At 44.7% G+C, this 19,839-nt stretch overlaps 1 protein-coding gene across 47 annotated transcripts in view; it reads right to left on the bottom strand.

Annotated features, from left to right (window-relative positions):
- ptprc (protein tyrosine phosphatase receptor type C) overlaps window positions 1-19,839 on the bottom strand; it is a 210,050-nt gene that overhangs the window by 23,898 nt on the left and 166,313 nt on the right. For all 47 annotated transcript variants that reach the window (XM_068037643.1, XM_068037645.1, XM_068037642.1 and 44 more), the window contains 11 exons: window positions 19,023-19,234; window positions 18,868-18,928; window positions 15,976-16,084; window positions 13,521-13,555; window positions 13,307-13,416; window positions 10,781-10,871; window positions 5,311-5,387; window positions 4,599-4,635; window positions 2,519-2,616; window positions 1,085-1,210; window positions 833-990 (listed from right to left, as the gene is read on the bottom strand). In XM_068037643.1, coding sequence (XP_067893744.1) covers window positions 833-990; window positions 1,085-1,210; window positions 2,519-2,616; window positions 4,599-4,635; window positions 5,311-5,387; window positions 10,781-10,871; window positions 13,307-13,416; window positions 13,521-13,555; window positions 15,976-16,084; window positions 18,868-18,928; window positions 19,023-19,234 — 1,114 coding nt within the window. The remainder of the gene's footprint in view (window positions 1-832; window positions 991-1,084; window positions 1,211-2,518; window positions 2,617-4,598; window positions 4,636-5,310; window positions 5,388-10,780; window positions 10,872-13,306; window positions 13,417-13,520; window positions 13,556-15,975; window positions 16,085-18,867; window positions 18,929-19,022; window positions 19,235-19,839) is intronic.

The following is a 19,839-nucleotide window of genomic DNA, read 5'->3' on the forward strand; positions in this document are numbered from 1 at the left end:
AAAGCAAGAGCCCATGAGAAAAATAAACCAAATGACATTTGGACTAAAAACTCAAGAGTGATACATGCACTAGTAAATTAAAGGCCCAACTCCTGGTGCATTTATTTCAATAAAATACAGCACCCATCAACTATCAGATTTATACCATTTATATTCCATTAAAGATGACATGATCAGATATGTTTATTCTTATATATACTCCATTTTATTTGTGTTCATTTTAGCCAGCAATAGGAACTTAAAGAATAAAAGAACAAAATGATATGCAAGTTGATCTTCTGTGGAGTTGAACATAACAGGATGGATTTTCACTTTCGGAGGATATTGGGTGGGAGGTGCTGGGCATCATTTGGGTAATGCTGCCAAGCTATAAACACTGGATCACCACTCATGGGCAGCTCATCAGGCGTAGAGGGGAATAGGAAATCACTCAGCTCCTGATCCATGTTAAAGGCACTATAGCCCCACAAGTGGCCAACAATGTAGCTATAGGACAAGCTTACATAAGTGCTTTGTATGTTCGTGGGAAAGTTGGCACAAAAGCACGATGAAAACATAGCAAAAGTAACAAAACTTTGTCCGGTTGCTTTTCACAGATGATTACATTTAAAATAGGAAATACTACTGTGATTGGACTCCATATTAAGAACATTTAATTATAGTTTAGCCTACCTTAACAAAATACAGAATCATTTTTGTCAGCTTGTTTACTAGAAGGACATTTTTTTGCCCTGATTTGGAGTGGCACTGCAATGCTAACTCTCAGACATGCTGATGAAAGCAATTACTTCCAGATTATGGCAGAGTGCTACCTTTTAAAAATCCTCATTACCTGCAGTGCACAACTATTGGACCACTAAACAGGTTTCTGAATGCATTAACTCTCTGGCGCAATTTGAGAAGGAGGTGTGGATCTTCTGGAACCCCATGGTCGGGCCACCTAATGAACTGGATGTGTGTTACTTCTCGCTCAGGAGTTTTTTCGCTCTTCTGAAGAAATAGAGCAAAACAGCAATCAGTGATCTCTTCAGTCAGTCACATCAAAAAGCAATCATGATTGGAGCAGAATCCATTTCAAACTCACGTGAGAAATGAAGAGTTTCCGAATAACATAGTCCGGGCACCACTGCTCCTCGCTAATTCTTACAGTGAGGTCACCAAAGGTCTTTGATGGACTATCCATAGTGGGCCAGTACTGAGCACATTTGGGCTAGAAAAATAAGGTTGTTTATTTTGTGATAACTGCATTCTAAAGTTTTCTTTCCTCCCACAGAAGTCCATTCATACAAGAGGCAATTTTACCTTTTGAAACTGATAGTCAAGAAATTCAAATAATGTCAAAGAAAATGTATTACAAAATAGGGCACATGTTGGTACAGTGACTGCCTGATCTCCGACTTGCTGTCTTGGGGTCTTGGAGATTGGAGACCATGCACTGCCAACCATGATGGAAGAATTGGTGAGCAGGCCCAACTCTGGCACATGTTAAGTGAGCAGAACAAGATTGGCATTGGCAGGGCTTGTGAGTGCATCATTTGCTGACTATCTTGACTGTGAACTATGGAATGCTCAGAGACATCTGAGGATAGTAGAGAATTTTTAAAAAAAAATTATTTCATGGGATGTGGGCATCACTGGCAAGGCCAGTATTTGTTGCCCATCCCTGATTGCCTTTGACAACTGAGTGGCTTGCTAGGCCATTTCAGAGGGCAGTTATGGGTCAACCACATTGCTGTGGCTCTGGAGTCACATGTAGGGCAGACCAGGTAAGGACAGCAGATTTCCTTGCATAAAGGACATGAGTGAACGAGAAGGGTTTTTCTGACAATCGATGATAGTTTCATGGCACCATTACTGAGACTATCTTTCAATTCCAGATTTTTATTAATTAATTGAATTTAAATTCCACCAGCTGCCGGGATGGGGTTTGAACCCCTGTCCTCAGGGTATTAGCCTGGACCTCTAGATTACTAGCCCAGTGACAATGCCACTATGCCACTTTCTTCCCCATGTTAAAAATGGAGCGTAGGAACAGCCAGCATCATGTTGTGTTACATAGGACTAATTGGAAAAATTGAATATTTCAGGTTCCAGATGCTGTACAAATAATTAAATGGTTCCTTAAATATCCATAGCATAGTTAGGCCACTTTTTATCATTATTTTTCATTATGGCCCTCTCAGTAATATCAGACTTCCTATCATCTGGAATATCAGCGTACAGGTCAAAATGCCAAACCAAAACATTACAACTGAAAGAACAAGTGGAATAATAAACCAGGGAGAAAGAATAAGCTGTAAAAGGGGAACAGAACATAATCCTCATAGGTAAGTTATTATTGCTTCTTCCATTGCCAATGTTGGTTTAGGTCATTTTATTGGCACAAAGCTCTCTCATGTGCATTCTTGAGACATATCTGTGGCATCTGTTCTGCAGCCATTAAAGCATTGTATACATTAAAGGAGAGTGCATATAAAGTTGAAGCAAGGAACAATAGATTGTACAGAATGAGACTTACCCGCTTCCCTTCCTCACAACGAGTAACCATGACAATGATAGTTGCTTTCTGTTCCCACACCATTTTCCAGAAATCATCAGATGTTTCTTCCTTTGGCCCTAAAGAAAGCAGAAGTCATCGCTGACTAAACATTCAGAAAGTTAAAAATACAGACACTCTTTTGTGTGATTTGTGAGTGTAAAGCCACTTGATTTCTACAATGTACAGGGAAGGGATAGGATAGGGAAAGCTACAAAATCAGGCAGTGGGACACGAAGAAACTGGAGGCATGAGGAAGGCACATGAGTGAAACACAAGCGAAAATATAAATAATTCAGAAAGCATTCTTGCAGGAATATCAGAAGCAAGATAAGGGTGCAAAGGGCTACTGGACTGTTTACCAGTCAGAGAGGGGAGATGGGGGTCTGAAGACAGGGAAGTGGTGGAATTAATCATTATTTTGCAACAGCTTTTACCACTGAAAGAGGGAGAGACATGATTGATTTGGGGTAGAACAAACCAGAATTCTTGATATCACAAAATATTTGTATATTACAATGCGTTAGAAAGCTGAAGGCAAAGAAAGTTCCTGACAAATTCTATCCAAGTGGTGTAGGGTGTGCAGTAAGCTATTCTTTCTTGGAGAAGAAAGTTCACTTAAATTTTTGAACCAATCCATTTAACAAGCTCTCCTCTCCACACATGTGCTATGTTTTTCTCTGAACTACCTCAATGACCATGGTGTTCACCATTTGATCTACTTTTGCATAATCCTAAATAACATCAACATTCTGTTAAAATGCAATTTATTTCCCGATAAGTGACCTGTGTTTGTACTTATTTTTATTACTAACCGTGGTACTTCCCTTTAGTCTCAGTGTATGACATGTCCCTTCTAGAACCTACTCAACTACTTCTCACTCATACTTCTCCGGTGGTGGTAGGCTACCAGGTGCAAGTTGCAAACTCTTGAGATTCAGATGGCTCTGTACCTGCTTTTGTTGTGCCATGACTATGGCTCTGCCATTGGTTCCACATGTCCAATGATGGGGTGGTTGCCTGGTGACACTATGCTACTTGGAACATTCTCAAAAATTCTCTTTGCTATTTTTCTCAGTTTGTTCTCAGCCAGATGCTTTGTCCTATTCAGATAATTTGCCCCATCCAGATACTTTGGTGCTGCAAACTCAATTTTGCAATCCAAACATGGCTACAATCCTATTATTTTGTACTTTACATTCTGCCACCTGGGAGTAAAAATCAGGGGCACAACATGGGTAGAGGTAGGTCAGACACCCTTTACACATTGAATTCAATGGATAGGAAAATCAGACGGGGTGTATAATGAGGGAGTGAGAGTATAACGAAGGGGTGGGCTCTATAACAAGAGGGTGAGGGAATAACAGTGGGGCAGGCTGCATAGCGATGGGGTGGATTTAATGAGGAGGCAGGCTCTATAATGAGGAGATGAAGGTATAATGATGGCTCTATAATGAAGAGGTGGGGTATAATGAGAGGACAGGGATATAATGAGCAGGCAGGCTCTACAACGAGGTGATGGGTATAATGAGGGGGTGGTGTCTACAACAAGGGGATGGGCTATATAAAAAGCATGCAGGCTGTATAAAGAGTAGGTGAGGTGCTACAATGAATGGGCAGGCTACATAAAGAACAAGTTGGGGATACAAAGGGCACACAATCCACTATTGCGGGTTTTGCACTTCCAACGACATTGAATTTTTTGTCTCCATTATCATTGAGCTGCTACTTCCATTGAAATAGTTACTGAAGCCCTTCACATTGCTGCAGCAGGACACAAAATCGCATTGTACAAACTCCTGACATGCCTATTTCAGGCAGGAAGATTGCACTGAACATGAAACCAACACACGGCCAACTGTGCTCAACTTCAGCATTTGTTCCTACCATCTATGCATACGTCGTGAGAATATTGCTCCATGATCCTCTGCCATACACACTAAATGTTAATTAGAAAACTTTTCATTAAAACATTTCTATGACAGGGATTCCCTTGGCTACACGTTATGATTCAGTTACGTCACCAACTAAAACAGTACTGTCTACATAGAACTAAATGTACCTTGGGCAGCAATGTACTTCCGGGACTCGTTGAAGCCCTATTGAGAAAGACAGCGGTTAATGATAAATATGACACCCCAGCACTAATAAGTAAATACTCCTTAACATGTCTGAATAAAATAAGAAACATCAGAGTTACAAAGAGTGTCATCTTTATAATCATCAGAACCTACCACCACAGGGTAAGTTCATTCATCAAGGGGGTAAAACATGTTGCCTGTATAGTGAGGCCCATGGCACCTCCAATATTGGACCTCAGGCCTCATTATAATGGAGACGGTGAGACTTAACAGCCAGTTGTCAAAGAGGAGTGCAAGATCAGACCAATGCTATCATCGCAATGGCTCTCAGATAATCATATTAACAAAAAGTTTACGGCACAGAAAGAGGCCACTTGACCCATTGTGTCTGCACCGGCCGGTAAAAAAGCCACCCGACCTAATCCCACTTTCCAGCATTTGGTCCGTATCCCTGCAGGTTACGGCACTTCAGGCACCTTTTTATCCTGGGAATGGGTTCAGGACGGGGGCTGAAGATCGAATCGGGGGTCATGCCGGTATGGGGGCTGTTATTCTGTTACAAGTTGTAGTTTTATATGTAACTAAGGGATGCATTCTCCCAGTGTATTCTTAGGATTAAAAATATCACATAGCCATCATTATTGTGATAAAGTTAAGAACATTAAATCCTTAAATATTAACACTTATACTTACATCAATGAAGCTCGCATTGATGTAATCTGAGCCTTGCTCTCCAGCTATTGGAGAAAGTTGAACACGGTTGTGATCATCTGTTGGCAAAATACAATCCCAGTTGGTTCTTTTTGAAGAATTTACTAAATTAACATGACAAAAGTGTTCCAACTTAAATCTATTAATCATTCACAACCACCAAAGACAGCATTGGTATACTTAAAGAATTTTCTACATTGGCCAAGTCCTGAATATGCTATTGACATTAATAATTGTGGTGGGTTTTCATGAGAACAAAAGACATTAGGGAGGATTTGCTAGAGGTGTTTCAAGTTATGAAGGAATGGAACAGAGCAACTTGAAATAGATTGTTTCCAGTGATTGAGGGGCTTAGAATGAATTATATAGCATGTTCAATGTTTAATAAAAATTCTGTTACTGTATTACAGGTTGATGATAAACTTAGTTAAAAGATTAACGACAGAGAAAGAAGGAAGCCTTTCACATTGAAGGTTATGGGGCTGTAGAACACACTTCTGGAGTTGACTGAAGCAGAGACCATGAGCTGAATTTGAACGTGGCGGTACATCTCTCAGCAGTGGCACCGGAATTAGGTGCCGTCACCACACAAGCAAAATGTGGCTGACCGGCCAATTAAAGATGGGAAAGCGCTTGGCCCATGCAATCAAGGGCTTGAGGTGGGAAAGGGGACGCCGATGGCGCAGGCATTTGATGAAACGGCAACAGCTGGCACCATATTTAAAGGTCTGCCATTCCTGCATTCACCCCTGCCTGGATGGAAAGGGAGCCTTCCCGAGTGACTTCTGGACCTTGGCTGCTGCCGGTGCTGCCTGATGGGCAAGGAGCTGACCGCCTGTAGTGATCATTCCGAAGGAAGTCCCATAGTTCTGCGATGCCTCCTTGCAGGTTCTCCTCCAGGTTGCAAGGCCAGGTGGGAGGTCCTTCCCCCAGGGACGAGAGGAGGAAACCTGCCTGCCTGACCAAGCAAGCCTGGACAGAGATTGTGGAGGAGGTCAGCAGCCATGGGGTCAGTCCAGGACATGGATCCGGTACAGGAAGCGGGTCAATGACCCGATCTGGGCTGCTAAGGTGAGAAGTCCAAACACTTTGGACCCTTTCGGGCATTGCATGTGGCTCAGCAAGGGGCAGTGTTTGGTGGAAAGGGAGTGAACACCCAGTCATGTGCATTGGGGATGGGAGCAGGACATGATATCTGTGGCTGGGCTGCATCTCAGTGAAAGGCGCACGTCAATCATTGCTAAACCCCACACAGTCCCTCAAGAGGGGTCGCATGTAGGAGGCATATGTGCGCCCCCATCATGGACCACTTGGACTATCACCATCAGAGGTCTTGGACTTAATCCCACTGGGATGCTAACTTTGTTCATCTTTCTGTATACAAGAGAAGACAGTGCACAAATGGAAACAGCGTGCCAAGACCAGCGGTGGAGTGTCTTATCTCCAAGTCTTAAGCCCGATGGAAGAGGAGGATACGGAACTGGCAGGGCAGCAAGGCAGCCGCTCCATAGCTGATGGCGAGACAGGCACAGCTACCCAAGAGAGTGAATGAGCATCTCCTGGGGCACAAGGGTGCAGCTGCAACAAATGAGCCACACTGTTCCTCTGTTCACCACTGCATCAATGGAGCTGCACAGTAGGGTTAATTGCAATGTTGCAATGGGCAGACCCTAACCCCAACCTTTCTTGTACAGGTCAAGCTGAACAAAAAGAGCAAAAAGCTGAAGAAATGGGGGGACAGCCGACCATGTTTGAGGAGGAGGAGGGAACCTCAGAGTGTGCACCATCACATCATTCCTCTGCACCCTTTACCAGCGCAGATACTCTCACGTCGGTGGGTATCCGGTCGGGGTCAGATTCATGGTGAGCACATCACAGACATGCCTGGGCAGCTGACGGAGGCTGTGACAGCCCAGATCACTGACAGTCAGAGGACTGTGGGAGGACAGGCCCACGCTGAGCCCCAGGCTGATGAGGTGTCTCTGGTGTCACCAGCAACATGCAAAATGCTGCAGCTGCAGCAAGAGGTAAGGCAACATCTGGCAGAGATGCTAGAGGCTCTGCATACACAAGGGTAGATGATGGAGGAATCCATCCAGGCCTTCGGTGCTGCACCATCTCTAACAATTGTGCATCTGCCTTCCTCCATTGAGAGATTGGCGATCTCCTGGAGAGCCAGATCCAGTAGACCAATCAATGGCTGTCAGAGATGCACGCAGACCTGCACTCCATCACTTTGTTCATGAGCTCCATGCAGCGGTGGCAAGGGGAAAGGAGGACATGTACCTGGGGTCTCCACCAGGTCCACGTCCCTCTTAGGTCAGCAGTGAGGGTTCAAGTGTGCCTTATGGTGGGGGGGGGGGGGGGGGGGGTGATGAGCGGCTGGCTGCCACCTCTTGGGTTTGCTCTTAAGGTGCTCCTGCTACGGGTAGTAGCTCCAAAGCCCCTCTGCCAGTAACGCCTGCATCTGCAGCATCCCCAATGACAGAGGGCGGCCGCCAAAGTCATCCCAAGGCGAGGGCACCAAAGTCAGCAGCCTGCCTCCACCTCAGCTGACTGCGCAGGGGGAGCACCATGTAGGAGTGCCTGGAAAAGCTTTAAGAAGAGCACCAAGATACACTTAGGGGTTTACAGATGAAGGTGCATTCCAGATGGGTAGTAGTCTTTGGTGTGATGCAGAATAAACAAATGATGTTCACTCACTATGTCTCCTTCCTATTGTTGATACCCTTTGGGGCTTCATTTGAACCCTTCATCCCAAAGGGCTGGAAGGGAGGGAACAAACCCCGAGCGTTCAATGCTTCAGCCTTGCCACTGTGCAATATGCACTTCACCCTGCAGTGCAGAAAGGATGGAGGCAACAACATGGCTGCTTAAAGGTAAGGCTTCATTATTGAAGTTCCACAAGTTGGGGGCAAGGCTCAAAGGAAACATAAATGTATAAAGGCGTTTTATGCCTCCCTTGTGTGTCTCTCATGGCGCCTTTCCTGGGGCCCTTCATCTGGCTAGCCAGCATCCTCCTCCGCATCCTCGTCATTGGAGGAGTCATCAGACTCCATGATATCCTCACTGGTCAAAGCCTCGCTCCTCTGTACTGTCAGGTTGTGCAGTGCACAGCAAATCTCCACAATACAGGAGACCCTCACCAGGGCATACTGCAGCACTCCACCAGATCGATCCAGGCACCTGAATCTCATCTTCATGAAATCAATGGACTGCTTGACGGTCATTCGGGTTGACCCGTGGCTGGTGTTGTAGCTCTCCTCTGCATTCATGCTTGGGTTCCTCACAGGTGTCAGTAGCCATGTCCTCAGTGGGCAGCCTTCATCTCCAAGGATCCATCCCTGAAGACACGCAGAGGGATGGAAAAAGTCCGGCACCTGGGATTGCTTTAGTATGTAGGCGTCATGGCTGCTTCCTGGGAATCGTGCACAGACATGTAAGATCAGTTTGCGTGATCGCAGACCAGTTGCACATTGAGCAAGTGGAAGCCTTTTCTGTTGGTGAAAGCTGCAGGCTGGTCTGCAGGAGCCTTGATGGCCACATACGTGCAGGCAATGACTCCCAGCAACTGGGAGAATCCAGATGGCCCTGAATCGTACAGACCTCTCAGCTTGACTGCTTGGATTAGTGCAGAAGCACACATAATCATTGGCCCTCCTGAACAAGACACTGGTGACCTCCTTGATGCAGTGATGCACTGCAGACTGGGAGATTCTGCACATATCTCTAGTGGATCTCTGCAATGATCCTAGAAGTTCAGTGTCGCTGTGACCATCAGCACCACTGGCATTGGGTGCCCACCAAGTCCCATGGGGCACAGCTCATCCTGCATCATGGCACATAGATCACTGACAGCATCCCTGGACAGGTGGAGTCTTCAAAGACACTGCCACTCAGATATCTGCAGGTAGTTCAGCCTCAACCTGTAGACATTCTCTGGAAGTTAGCTCCTGTGCACAGGCAGCTGTTGGCACGCCCCTCTGCATCCTTCTTTAGTCTCCTGTTCCCAAGGCTGGCCCTGCTGTGTGCCTCCTAGCTGCAGTGGTGCCCCTGCCAGTGCCTGCACCTCCCTCGCTCTCTGCTGCTATTCCTGCTCCTCCTCAATGGGGGCATCGAAGCCAGGGTGAATGAGGCCTACGAGAGGTTGCCTCTTCCTGAGTGAAAAGCCTTCATAGCAAATGGCAACCCCCCCCAATCCCCTCACTTGTCACCTCCGATGAGGTGGCACTGCCCTGATGGCACACTGGTGTGGCACCCCTGTAGAGCTGGCACCTTGGCCCCCACTCTTAACAGTATTTCCTGATGCCCGCCCTCCTCCACCCTTGCTGCCAAGTGATGCTACCTCACCCGACAACTTTCCAGTGAAGACAACACTCAGGTCCCACCTCCTTGTCGCCTCCTTGCACCAGATGAGGTCCTGAAGCCCCGTGGTTCCTGTGTGCCATCGCAAAACACAGAATAAAATTGCTGTCTATTGGGCTCTTAAGTACCTTCCCGCCACGCGGATGTGAGAAGTCCGCCCTCCAAGTCGGCCGCTGACAGCAAAATCTGGAATGGATGTTATGGCGTTGGACTTTCTGTCCGATGCCTTCTGTCCCTATTTTATGCACCACCACCCCACCACCAACCCCCCCTCCCCCACACGCCTCTGTTCCCACCCCAAAATGTCCCTTAAAATTCTGGTCCATGCCAATATTTAAGAATAGGATAGAGAAATGGTTTAAGGAAAAGGATATAAAGTGATACGAGAACAAGGTGGGCACATAGAACTATGCTCATGTGGAGGACGAACAGCAATATGGACTCATTAGACTGAGATCCTGCGTCCGTGTTGAAGTTTCTATGTGAATCTATTTATTTTGTCGTAATGAAAAGTATAGTTTTGAGTACTGAAACAGTAACAGTGGTAAATTAGCAGATGGTGCTTGAAGCACATTGGAGTAGCAAGTGGTACTTCTGACCATTTAGTGAAGTCTAAAATTTACAGTAGCTTCCACTCACTGGGTGCCTGACTGCTGCAGCTGTGAGGAACAATTTGTCTGGGACATTCCTGCCCTAGCCTCTTTGCATGGCCCACCACACTCCAAGCACAGAATTGTGAAGTTCATTACTTTTATGCAACATGTCAAATGTTTAAAAAAAATTGACATCTTTACTGCATCACAAGCAGATGCTTCACAAGCTATATCACCAAAGAATTTTTTTTTAAAGCACAGAACAAATGATAGCTTCAACGAAGCATGGATAAATTATAACATTCAGTAAACTAGAATAAACAAAGACTACCCAGGCCGATACAATCTGACATACTTCTTTAGCTTTCTCCTCAAATTTCTTGGTATTATTTCAATATTGAATTATTCTTGAAGTATTCCTGTATCTAATAATCTAGGAGCCTATCATTTAGATGAACGTCTTCAACTAGTTAGCAGGTTCCATTGATACTCACATGGCAGGATGTCAACATATCTGTTCTTGTTTGTGTTACAACCTCGCCGTGCCTCCTTGACAGAAAATTTGCTGAAAACCCTTGGAATGCTCTGTAATGATAATTTCAAAAATATATTTTTAAATGATAAATAAGGAGCATTTCTGATTTGGTCCAGTGCTCAGTTCTGGTGTATCTTCGTGATCATACTGTGAATGATTTTTACCCTCTCCACCAAGATGGTGCCTGCCTTTCATAGAACCCACTCAGTTTTCATCTCATTGAGTGGGGAATGGAGGATTGGGGTGGGGTTGGGGGTGGGGAGATGGTGCAAATACTCAAAAAATGTAAGAACTTCTGACATATAACAAGTATATTCATTATGTTGCATGAATAAGTCATGCAGCAGGTTGTTTAACTAAAACTGCATCAACTACTTGTCTGTGATTGTGATAATAGAAGTGGAGGGGACACACGAGATGGTCAGGTGAAGGGGATGAATGTAAAACTAAGGCCTCATCTGTCCACTCAAGTGGTCACAAAAGATTGCATGGCGCTATTTGAAGAAGAGCAGCAGAGTTCTCCCTGGTGCCCTGGCCAATATCTAATTATCATCCAATATCATGAAAACAAATTATACGCTGTGTTCAAATTCCTTTTGCAGCAATAAAAAAGTGACTAGACTTCAACAAGTACTTCATTGGTTGTGCAGTGCTTGGGACGTTCTGAAGTTACGAAAGGCACTATTCTAGGCTAGATTTTACCAGGCCCTCAACACCGTGGGTCGTGGCGGGGAGGCCCGTAAAATGCTAGTGGAGCGATTTGCCACGACCCACGACGCCAAAAAGGCCCCGCCGGATATTAGAGGCAGCAAAACCTCGGTGCGGCTCCTTTGGTGGTGGGGCCTTCATTAAAATATTCACATGAGGGTAATAAGCATGCAAATGAACTTAACTGTTGTTGTCGGCGGCTGTCCCACGCAGCTTTTACGGTTGGTGGCCGCAACTCGCACAACCTCTAAACTCAGTACGGATTTCCGAGGCGAAACACTGGTGGGAAGTGGGGAGGAGTGAAATTATCAGGGCAGGGGGTGGTGGGGGGGGGGGGGGGGGGAGCGGGGAAATCATTTCTTATTGGCTGTGGGGATGGTGGGAAGGAGTTGAAGGGCAAATGTGAAGAGGTTGGGGGGGGGGTGGCAGTTAGGGTTGCTAATAAAGTTTAATCTCTACATTTTTGGCAATACATTGGGGGGGGTGGTGGCGGGGGAAGGGGCCTCCAGCTTTTATTTATTTTCAAAATGCAAATGACAGGTTATATCGCTTTAAGACTTCCATTTGTTCCTAAGGGCTTGAAACCCTTTAAACATGGCGGCAGCGCGCTGGCATTGGACGCCGTTGCCTGGGACAGAGTGGCCGCCCACTCTAAATTATTGGGGGCAGCCGTTCCGCCCCCTCCATTTAAATGAGCACCAGTGTGTAATATCACGGGGGTTTTGCAGTGTGCTTCTGTGTCGGAAGACCGCCGACTTCATAGTGCGCCAAGCATGTGCTGATAAAATTCAGCTCTATAAATGCAAACTATTTTTCTTACTTTGTTTCCAGTTCATTGAACTTCATTCTCACCAAACCGCTGACCACCCACCTCCCTTTCTGGCTCACATGGTTGGGGGGAATTTTATGCTCTCTCCCGCGGTGGGTTTGGAGGTGCGGAGAGCATGGAATCGAGTGGGATGGTGGTGGGGGTGACCCTGCCACCTTCCTCTCGCTGCCGAAATTAAGTCTGGGGTGGGAAGGCCTGCGAACAGCCTTCCTGCCCTGCTGCCAATTGAGGCCCTTCAGTGGACAATTAATGATCAATTGAGGGCCTCATTCCATCACCACCCCAATTAACCCAGCAGTGGATGGGCCTGTCGCTGCACAAGGAGCACAGCAAGAAAAACCATGCAGGTTGCTTGCCGACTCCGGCGGGGTCTCTCGTTAAAAGACACTTAATGCCTGAACGAGGGACCCAGCATCGGGAATGGGGGCCTGCTGAAAGCCACCCTCCTGTCCTTGCTGACGATCCCCCTACAGCCCCCTCCCTGCGAGACCCCTCCCGCCCTGACCGAACTGTGGCCTGGGTCCAGCGCTGCTCCTGGGCCCTGAGTGGGTGCTCCACCGGCAGCAGCAACCGCCTCCACAGTAGCGCTACTCAATTAAGAACTGCCAATCTCTGATTGGCTGGCAGTTCTGAGGGCAGGACCTCTGTCACCAGGGTCCTTAATCCCATAGAATGCCCACCACTGTCCATAAAAGTACTTAATTGGCACTTGATTCGGTGGGCCGCCCACAGAAGGGGCGACGTGGAGCTCTCGCTGGTGCTTTTGCGGAGGTTGATAGCCCGGTCACCCGGATAAAATCTTGGACATAGTCTCTCCTTAGTACTGTTTCCCTCTCTTTCAAAAAGTAATCATCAACCCCTCCATCCTCATAAGGAGCCGCCAATCGAAATGTGGAAGATTAAACAGTTGCAATCATAGGAGGGTAATGATTCACCGAATGCACATACTTGGAATTCTGCTAAAAATAATCTTGATTCATCAGCCTGTTTTCTCCTGTACACATCAATCAGTTGTTCTGCGAGGATGGGCTCCATATTCAATAGCTGCTTTTCATCATCTGGAAGGAATGACAGATGACATTAAAGCGATGAACAATTTTCCAAGTGAGAATTTATATACAATGCTGTATATAAAATATTAAAGGGGTAAAGAGGTACTGACCATGTGTGATAAGTTCCACAGACTCTTCAGAACGTCTATTTAGGACAGAGCAAAAAAATATTTGTGCATCATTGAAAAATCAAAGACAAAAGATCATTACTTAATGTAATTTGCATTAATATCTTCCAGGTCATACTAATATGCATTATGATAATGTTGCACTGCACTGGCTCAAACTTGACAAAAACACACCACTTATATACAAAAATGTTCAGTTATATGTAATAGCAATGTGATATTGTCTGACTCTTCTGTCAATTTGCTTCCAAACAATAACATTATACTGTGTTAAATGGAGCTGAGATTGTTTGAAAATATAAGGATAAGGGAACTGAATGGTTCAACTGCCCTTTCCCCTCTGGAACCAGAGTTTGAGTCCAGCCCAGACTGATTGGAGAAAATCTTCTGGTCAATGCAGTCGTTGTGCACACAATCTCAAATCAAACAATGTAGCCTCGACTAAGTAATAACTTACATTAACTTCACAGACTGGCTGAGGCCAAAACAACGGCTGGTGTAGGAAATAAGATGCCACAACACCTCAATGGAGTTTCTTTCTAAAGTTGTAATAACACCACATTTTTGAGGCAGAATACAAGTTTCTATATCTCCTTCTATATCTAAGTTGTGGGTGCTTAATGCTGTGAACAGATGTAAAGTGTTAAAACACATTCAATTCCCAGCACCGACATCATTGACCTTGAGAAGAATAAAAATAAACATTTGAGGAAATTAAGATGGAACTTTGTCATATCATGGTGAGTTCCTCCTGAGTGTTGGAATAACTGGCGTTCAAAACCTTACACTGTATTGATATTGGTTAGACCAGAATTTTCCACTTTTGCTGCTAATTAAAACCCCGAGACAAAAAAAAAGCACTTCTGCTTAAAAAGTAACTTGGGCCAGGATTTCATTGCTGATATGTGGGTGGGAACAGAGGTGAGCAGGCGCAGAATTTCAAGACGCTGGCTGCCGTGCTGAATCCCTGCCATGGTCCCAATGCCTGCCCATTTTCCTGGAAGTCGATCAGGCACGGAAAGGTGACCACCAGTCCGATGGCAGCAGATAGCTTGTTAAGCCAATGACAAGGTCAATTAAGGCCATTGATCACCTGCGGGCCCCCCATAGTGTTGGGAGAATGACAAGTGCCTGGAGGTGGCCTCCCGGCAGCAAACCGAGGGCTAGCGCTCTAGCATCACTTTGAGGCAACACCCCCTCCCCTCCCCACTTGCTGCTGCCATACTTGGCTCGGCTACAGGTCAATCTGTAGAGGGGTTCCTCCTCCACAATGGTGGTCCAGCTGATGTAGCAATTTCCTTTTTTCATTTTTGTAAAGAAGTGCTGAGAGGGCACCTTAAGATGAAGGTGCCCTCTCTCTCCTGTGCCTGCAATGGCAGGCTGCAGCTCCTTCAGTGCTGAAGTGTCTCCCAATGGCCCTCCAGCTTCTAGAGCCCATCCATCGTCCTTAACTGGACAGTGAGCCCTTTGGCCATTAATTGGGAAATCACTGTCGGGTGACTAGCCTCAACGTTGTGTGGGGTCGGGACCCAGATTTGATCCTGACGTCAGGGTCCCGACTCCAAAAGGAAAATCCTGCCTTTGGTCTTTAATTCAAAGCCCATATGCTACCTTAAGAATTATCTATAGAGCATGCCCATTCTGTCTTCAGATCACTTTACCAATGATTTGAAAGAACAAATAAATATCTAATACATTAGCATGAAGAACCTTAGCTGGGGATCCCATTCAGAAAGTGAAGTTGAGTCAATCACATTCACACATGAGAACACTCACATTACAATGAAATCAAGCTAGATTTTCTCTACTGTCAAGTCAAATCTTAGATTTGGTTCCCAAATGCTCATCACTGCTGCCAGCAATTAAACAATTTGTGAAGTGTGTCAAGTGTTGCATGGTGCCAAAGTGTTTCACCTCAGAGCAAGGGGGAAGAGTATCAGAGTGGATCTTAGAAACATAGGAAATTTACAGCACAGGAGGCGGCCATTCAGCCCATTGTGTCTATACCAGCCAAAAAAAAGCTATCCAGCCTAATCCCCACGTTCCAGCTCCTGGTCCGTGACCTTGATTTGAAGATGCACAGCCTGATCTTAGCCAACTGCTAAGCAATAGTAACCATTTTTCTCTGCGGCAAAAAAATCCGTCAAAAGATCTTGGTTGAAAAATAATGTGTAACAACAGCTGGAGGAAAATGGGTAGCAATCATTTTTCAAAACAATTGAAGACTGGAGTCACCCCGATAAGCTCCCAAAGAACCTATCATAATCCGACACAGTTCTTTCCAGAAACATCAATTGTTCTGAGGAAGTTTGCTTTCTGTTGCAATATTATTACCTTCCTCCATTTCTGTTCTGTGGAGGTATTTTATTGGTTGGTACAGTGGTGCAGCTCATTTGATGAGTGGGTTAAATCATTTTGAACAGAACAAAACTGATACCTTGAAGATTTCCTCTGCAAAATGTATATTTTGTAGAGCACGATGGCCAGAGCTATTGAAGTAGCAATGATCAGGAAGACCAGGAATCCAATTAATGCCTTGTCGTTATCTATAACATGAAATTCGATAATTACTAACAAGAAATGGTTTATTGTAGAAATATATTGGCATGGTAACTTGGAATTTTGGCAAACTAATAGCCAGAATTTTCTCATGGTGCTCATGATGGGTAAACAGTGGGTTACTTCTGGTATCTGAGTTGTAGTTCATGTGCATTTTTAGAAGTCTGAATTTGTTTAAAGAACAGACAAGTGAAGAGTATTGGACTGTGACTGCAATAATGGTGCTGAGCACTCTATTCTCTGGCTTAAACATCCACTCCCTCTATCACCAGTGTTCCAGGGAAGTTGTGTGTACTATCTACAGAATACACTGCAGCAACTCGACAAGGCTTTCTCGACAGCACCTCCCAAACCCTCGACCTCTACTACCTAGAAGGTCAAAGACAGCAGGTGCAGGGGCACACCAGCTTCTCCAAATTCCCCTCTCTGATAAGGTTAGATGAAGTAGGGTGGAAAGAGGCTTCTGTGGAGCATAAACACTGGCATAGAGCTGCTCTAGTAAACGAGTCCCAGACATTGGGTGTGATGAGGACATGGGTTAAACAGCTTGTGGTGAGTAAGCCTTGGCCCTGAACACCTAGAAAATTCAAGTGCCTGCACCTTGCAAGCTGGTTTACGGAGGTCCTTCTACCATGATGAAAACAGATATCAGCTATTTGGTGATGAGGAAACTCTGAGGTGTGGAAACAAAACCCAGAGGTTGGGTATGTAAGATAATCTATTCTTGTACATATATGCATCAGGTTAGGGCTAGGCTTAATTTCATATGATTTTTGTTTTATTTTCACTTATAGTTATCTTGTAGATTTGTACTGTAGGTAGAATAACTGCTGTTTATTTTCTGCTGAGGTGCAGGATGTGGGTTGCAGGATGTGAGATTCATGTCTGTTAGCATTTTGTCTCCACATTGTAAAACGAGATAGCCACAGTAGTCTTGAAATAAGGAAAGAGACAATGGGGCTAAGATGATTGCCAACGCACTTAACGGTAAACAAATTGGCCACTGGGAAATTTTGTAGGAACTCTCTCAAGACACTGGGGGTCCTGTTCACAATAACTGTTATCATAGAATCATAGAGTAGTACAGCACTGAAGGAGGCTATCCAGCTTATCAAGACTGTGCCAGCTCTTTTGAACAGCAATTTAGTTAGTTCCACTCCCCGGGTCTTTCCCCACATCCCAGAAATATTTTCTTCTTCACATATTTATTCAATTCCTTTCTGAAAGCTATTAAATCTGTTTCTGTCACCCTATCCGGCAGCGCATTCCACTCATTGTGTAAAGAAGAGTTTTCTCATGTTACCTCTGGTTCTTTTGCCAATCACCTTAAAGCTGTGCCCTCTGGTTATTGGCCCTTCAGGTATTAGAAACAGTTTCTCTTTGTCCACTCCATCTAAACCCTTCATGATTTTAAATATCTTGATAAAATCTCCTCTTAGCCTTCTCTGCTCGAAGGAAAATATCAACCCCAGCTTCTCCAGTTCATCCATGTAACCTCATCCCCGGCACCACTCCAGTAAATCTCTTCTCTAATCTCTCCAAAGCCTTCAAATCCTTTCTAAAGTGTGGTGTCCAGAATTGTACACAATACTCCAATTGGAGCCGAACTTGTGTTTTATATAGGTTTAGCATAACTTCCTGGCTTTTGTATTCTGTGGCTCTATTTATAAAGCCGAAAATCCCACACGTTTTATTAACCGCTTTGCTAATCTGTCTTGCCATTTTCAAAGATATGTGCACAAACACTCCCAGGTCTCTCTCTTCTGGTGCCCCCATTAAAATTATACTATTTTGCTTGTATTGTCTCTCTTCATTCTTCCTACCAAAATGTACCAAAACACTTCCCTGCATTGAATTTCACTTGCCATGTATCCACCCATTCCACCAGCCTGTCTATGTCCTCTTGAAGTCTATTATTATTTTCCTCACTGTTTACTACACTTCCAAATTTTGTGTCATTTGCAAATATCAAAATTGTGCCCTGTACCCCAATTTCAAGTCATTAATGTATATCAAAAACAGCAGCAGTACTAGTACTGAATCTTGGGGAACCCCACTGTATACTTCCCTCCTGTCCAAATATAGCCATTTGCCACAACCCTCTATTCACTATTCCTTAGCCAATTTGGTATCCATGCTGGTACTGTCCCTTTTGTCTCCATGGGCTTGAATTTTGCTAACAAGCCTAATATGTGGTACTTTGTATGCAGTATCGGGACATAATGAATCATCTAGGGCAGTGTGCATGACTAGATGCCTAAAAAGATCTTGAGCTCTCCTTCACAATTTATAATTCAAACTGTGTGTCCATTACATGCTTAGGAGGATGGTGCCAATAAAATTGACAGATTTTGTAGCGAGTTGGGTTGTTCACCGTGTCAATCAGAAGGGGTTCATGGTCCCTGCTGGCTGTCAGACTCATCAGGTGGCTAAAAGCTAACTAGTCTCAATCATCTGGGTTGGGGAGGGAAGGTAAGCAGAGTTCAGAATAGCATGCCTGAAGATGGGAGTTTACAACCCAACAGATCCTCTGGAGCACATTCAGTAACCTGATAACCCTGAGCCAAACAGGTCTGCAATAGGGCATTGTTAATGATTAATTAGCCTCGTTCACCAATGAAACCTGGAAGGGTAGACAGTCAGAGCGAACTGGAATTCTTCACACTCTGTTTTAAAGAACCATGCAAGTCTAAATGCAGTAATGGGTAGAGCAGGCAAGCACCAGCGCTTGGTGTTGGCAAAATGTGGTTTTAGCAAGCATTTCACTTACATTTGGTTGTGATTTCTTGACTGACACGTTCTGAACCATACTGTCCATTATGGGCAACCAACTGTAATGAGATAAATGACAGTAGTATTAGGAAAAGTTTGATGTCTGCCACATGCAATATGAAATAAGCCTGAAATGCAATGAATTTACATTACCTCTATCTTGTATGTTGTCAGATAGTTCAAGTCTTTAAATACAAATTTACAGTTTGTATTATTGGAATTGGATGTGTGTCCTGCTCCAGTAAGGGTGACAAGATAGCGCCCCATTGGTCCGTGGAATTTAGTTGGGTCTAATTCCGTACAAGAAAGTTCGAATTCATTATTTGCTAGAAAGTTAATATTCTTTATTTGAGGTGTTGCTGGCTCTATGAGAAAAATGGAAATATTGTATTGGAACATGCCATAACATAAACTAAACAATAATATCAACACAGTTGTGTTTCACAACAAAAAAAGGAAAATTTCATATTTCAAATGCAAAGTTCCATCTCAATTACACTTCAAATTTTCTGTCACAGTGATTTATTGCTTGGCAGATATGGTTATGTCACTGTGAAAGTTACCAAATGAAACTACTGAAAAAAATTGCTATTATTGTGGTTTGACCTTTAAAGTACCGATGACTCCATAAAATAATGGGCCAGAATTTTGGAAACATTATGGAAAGAAAATTTTAACTGCTCTGTAGCAGGGTGTAGTATTTCCTTTTGTCCGAACTAAGTTCTGATGAGAGGTCATCGGCCTGAAACGTTGGCCTGAATTTTACCGATCAGGCGATGAACAACTTCGGGGGAATATCCAGGTCAGTGGCACGCAATGGCAGGTAGTGGGACTTCCTTGGTAATTGTACGAGGAGGAGCCAATTAAGGACCAGCGGCACCGGGGTGGGGGAGCCAGCCAATTAAAAGTGGTGGACAGGTCGCTGTGAGGCGCCATTTTTAAAGGCACATCTATAGCACTCAGGCAGAAT

This window comes from Heterodontus francisci, chromosome 8 (genome assembly GCF_036365525.1).
Source record: "Heterodontus francisci isolate sHetFra1 chromosome 8, sHetFra1.hap1, whole genome shotgun sequence".
Lineage (NCBI taxonomy): Eukaryota > Metazoa > Chordata > Chondrichthyes > Heterodontiformes > Heterodontidae > Heterodontus > Heterodontus francisci.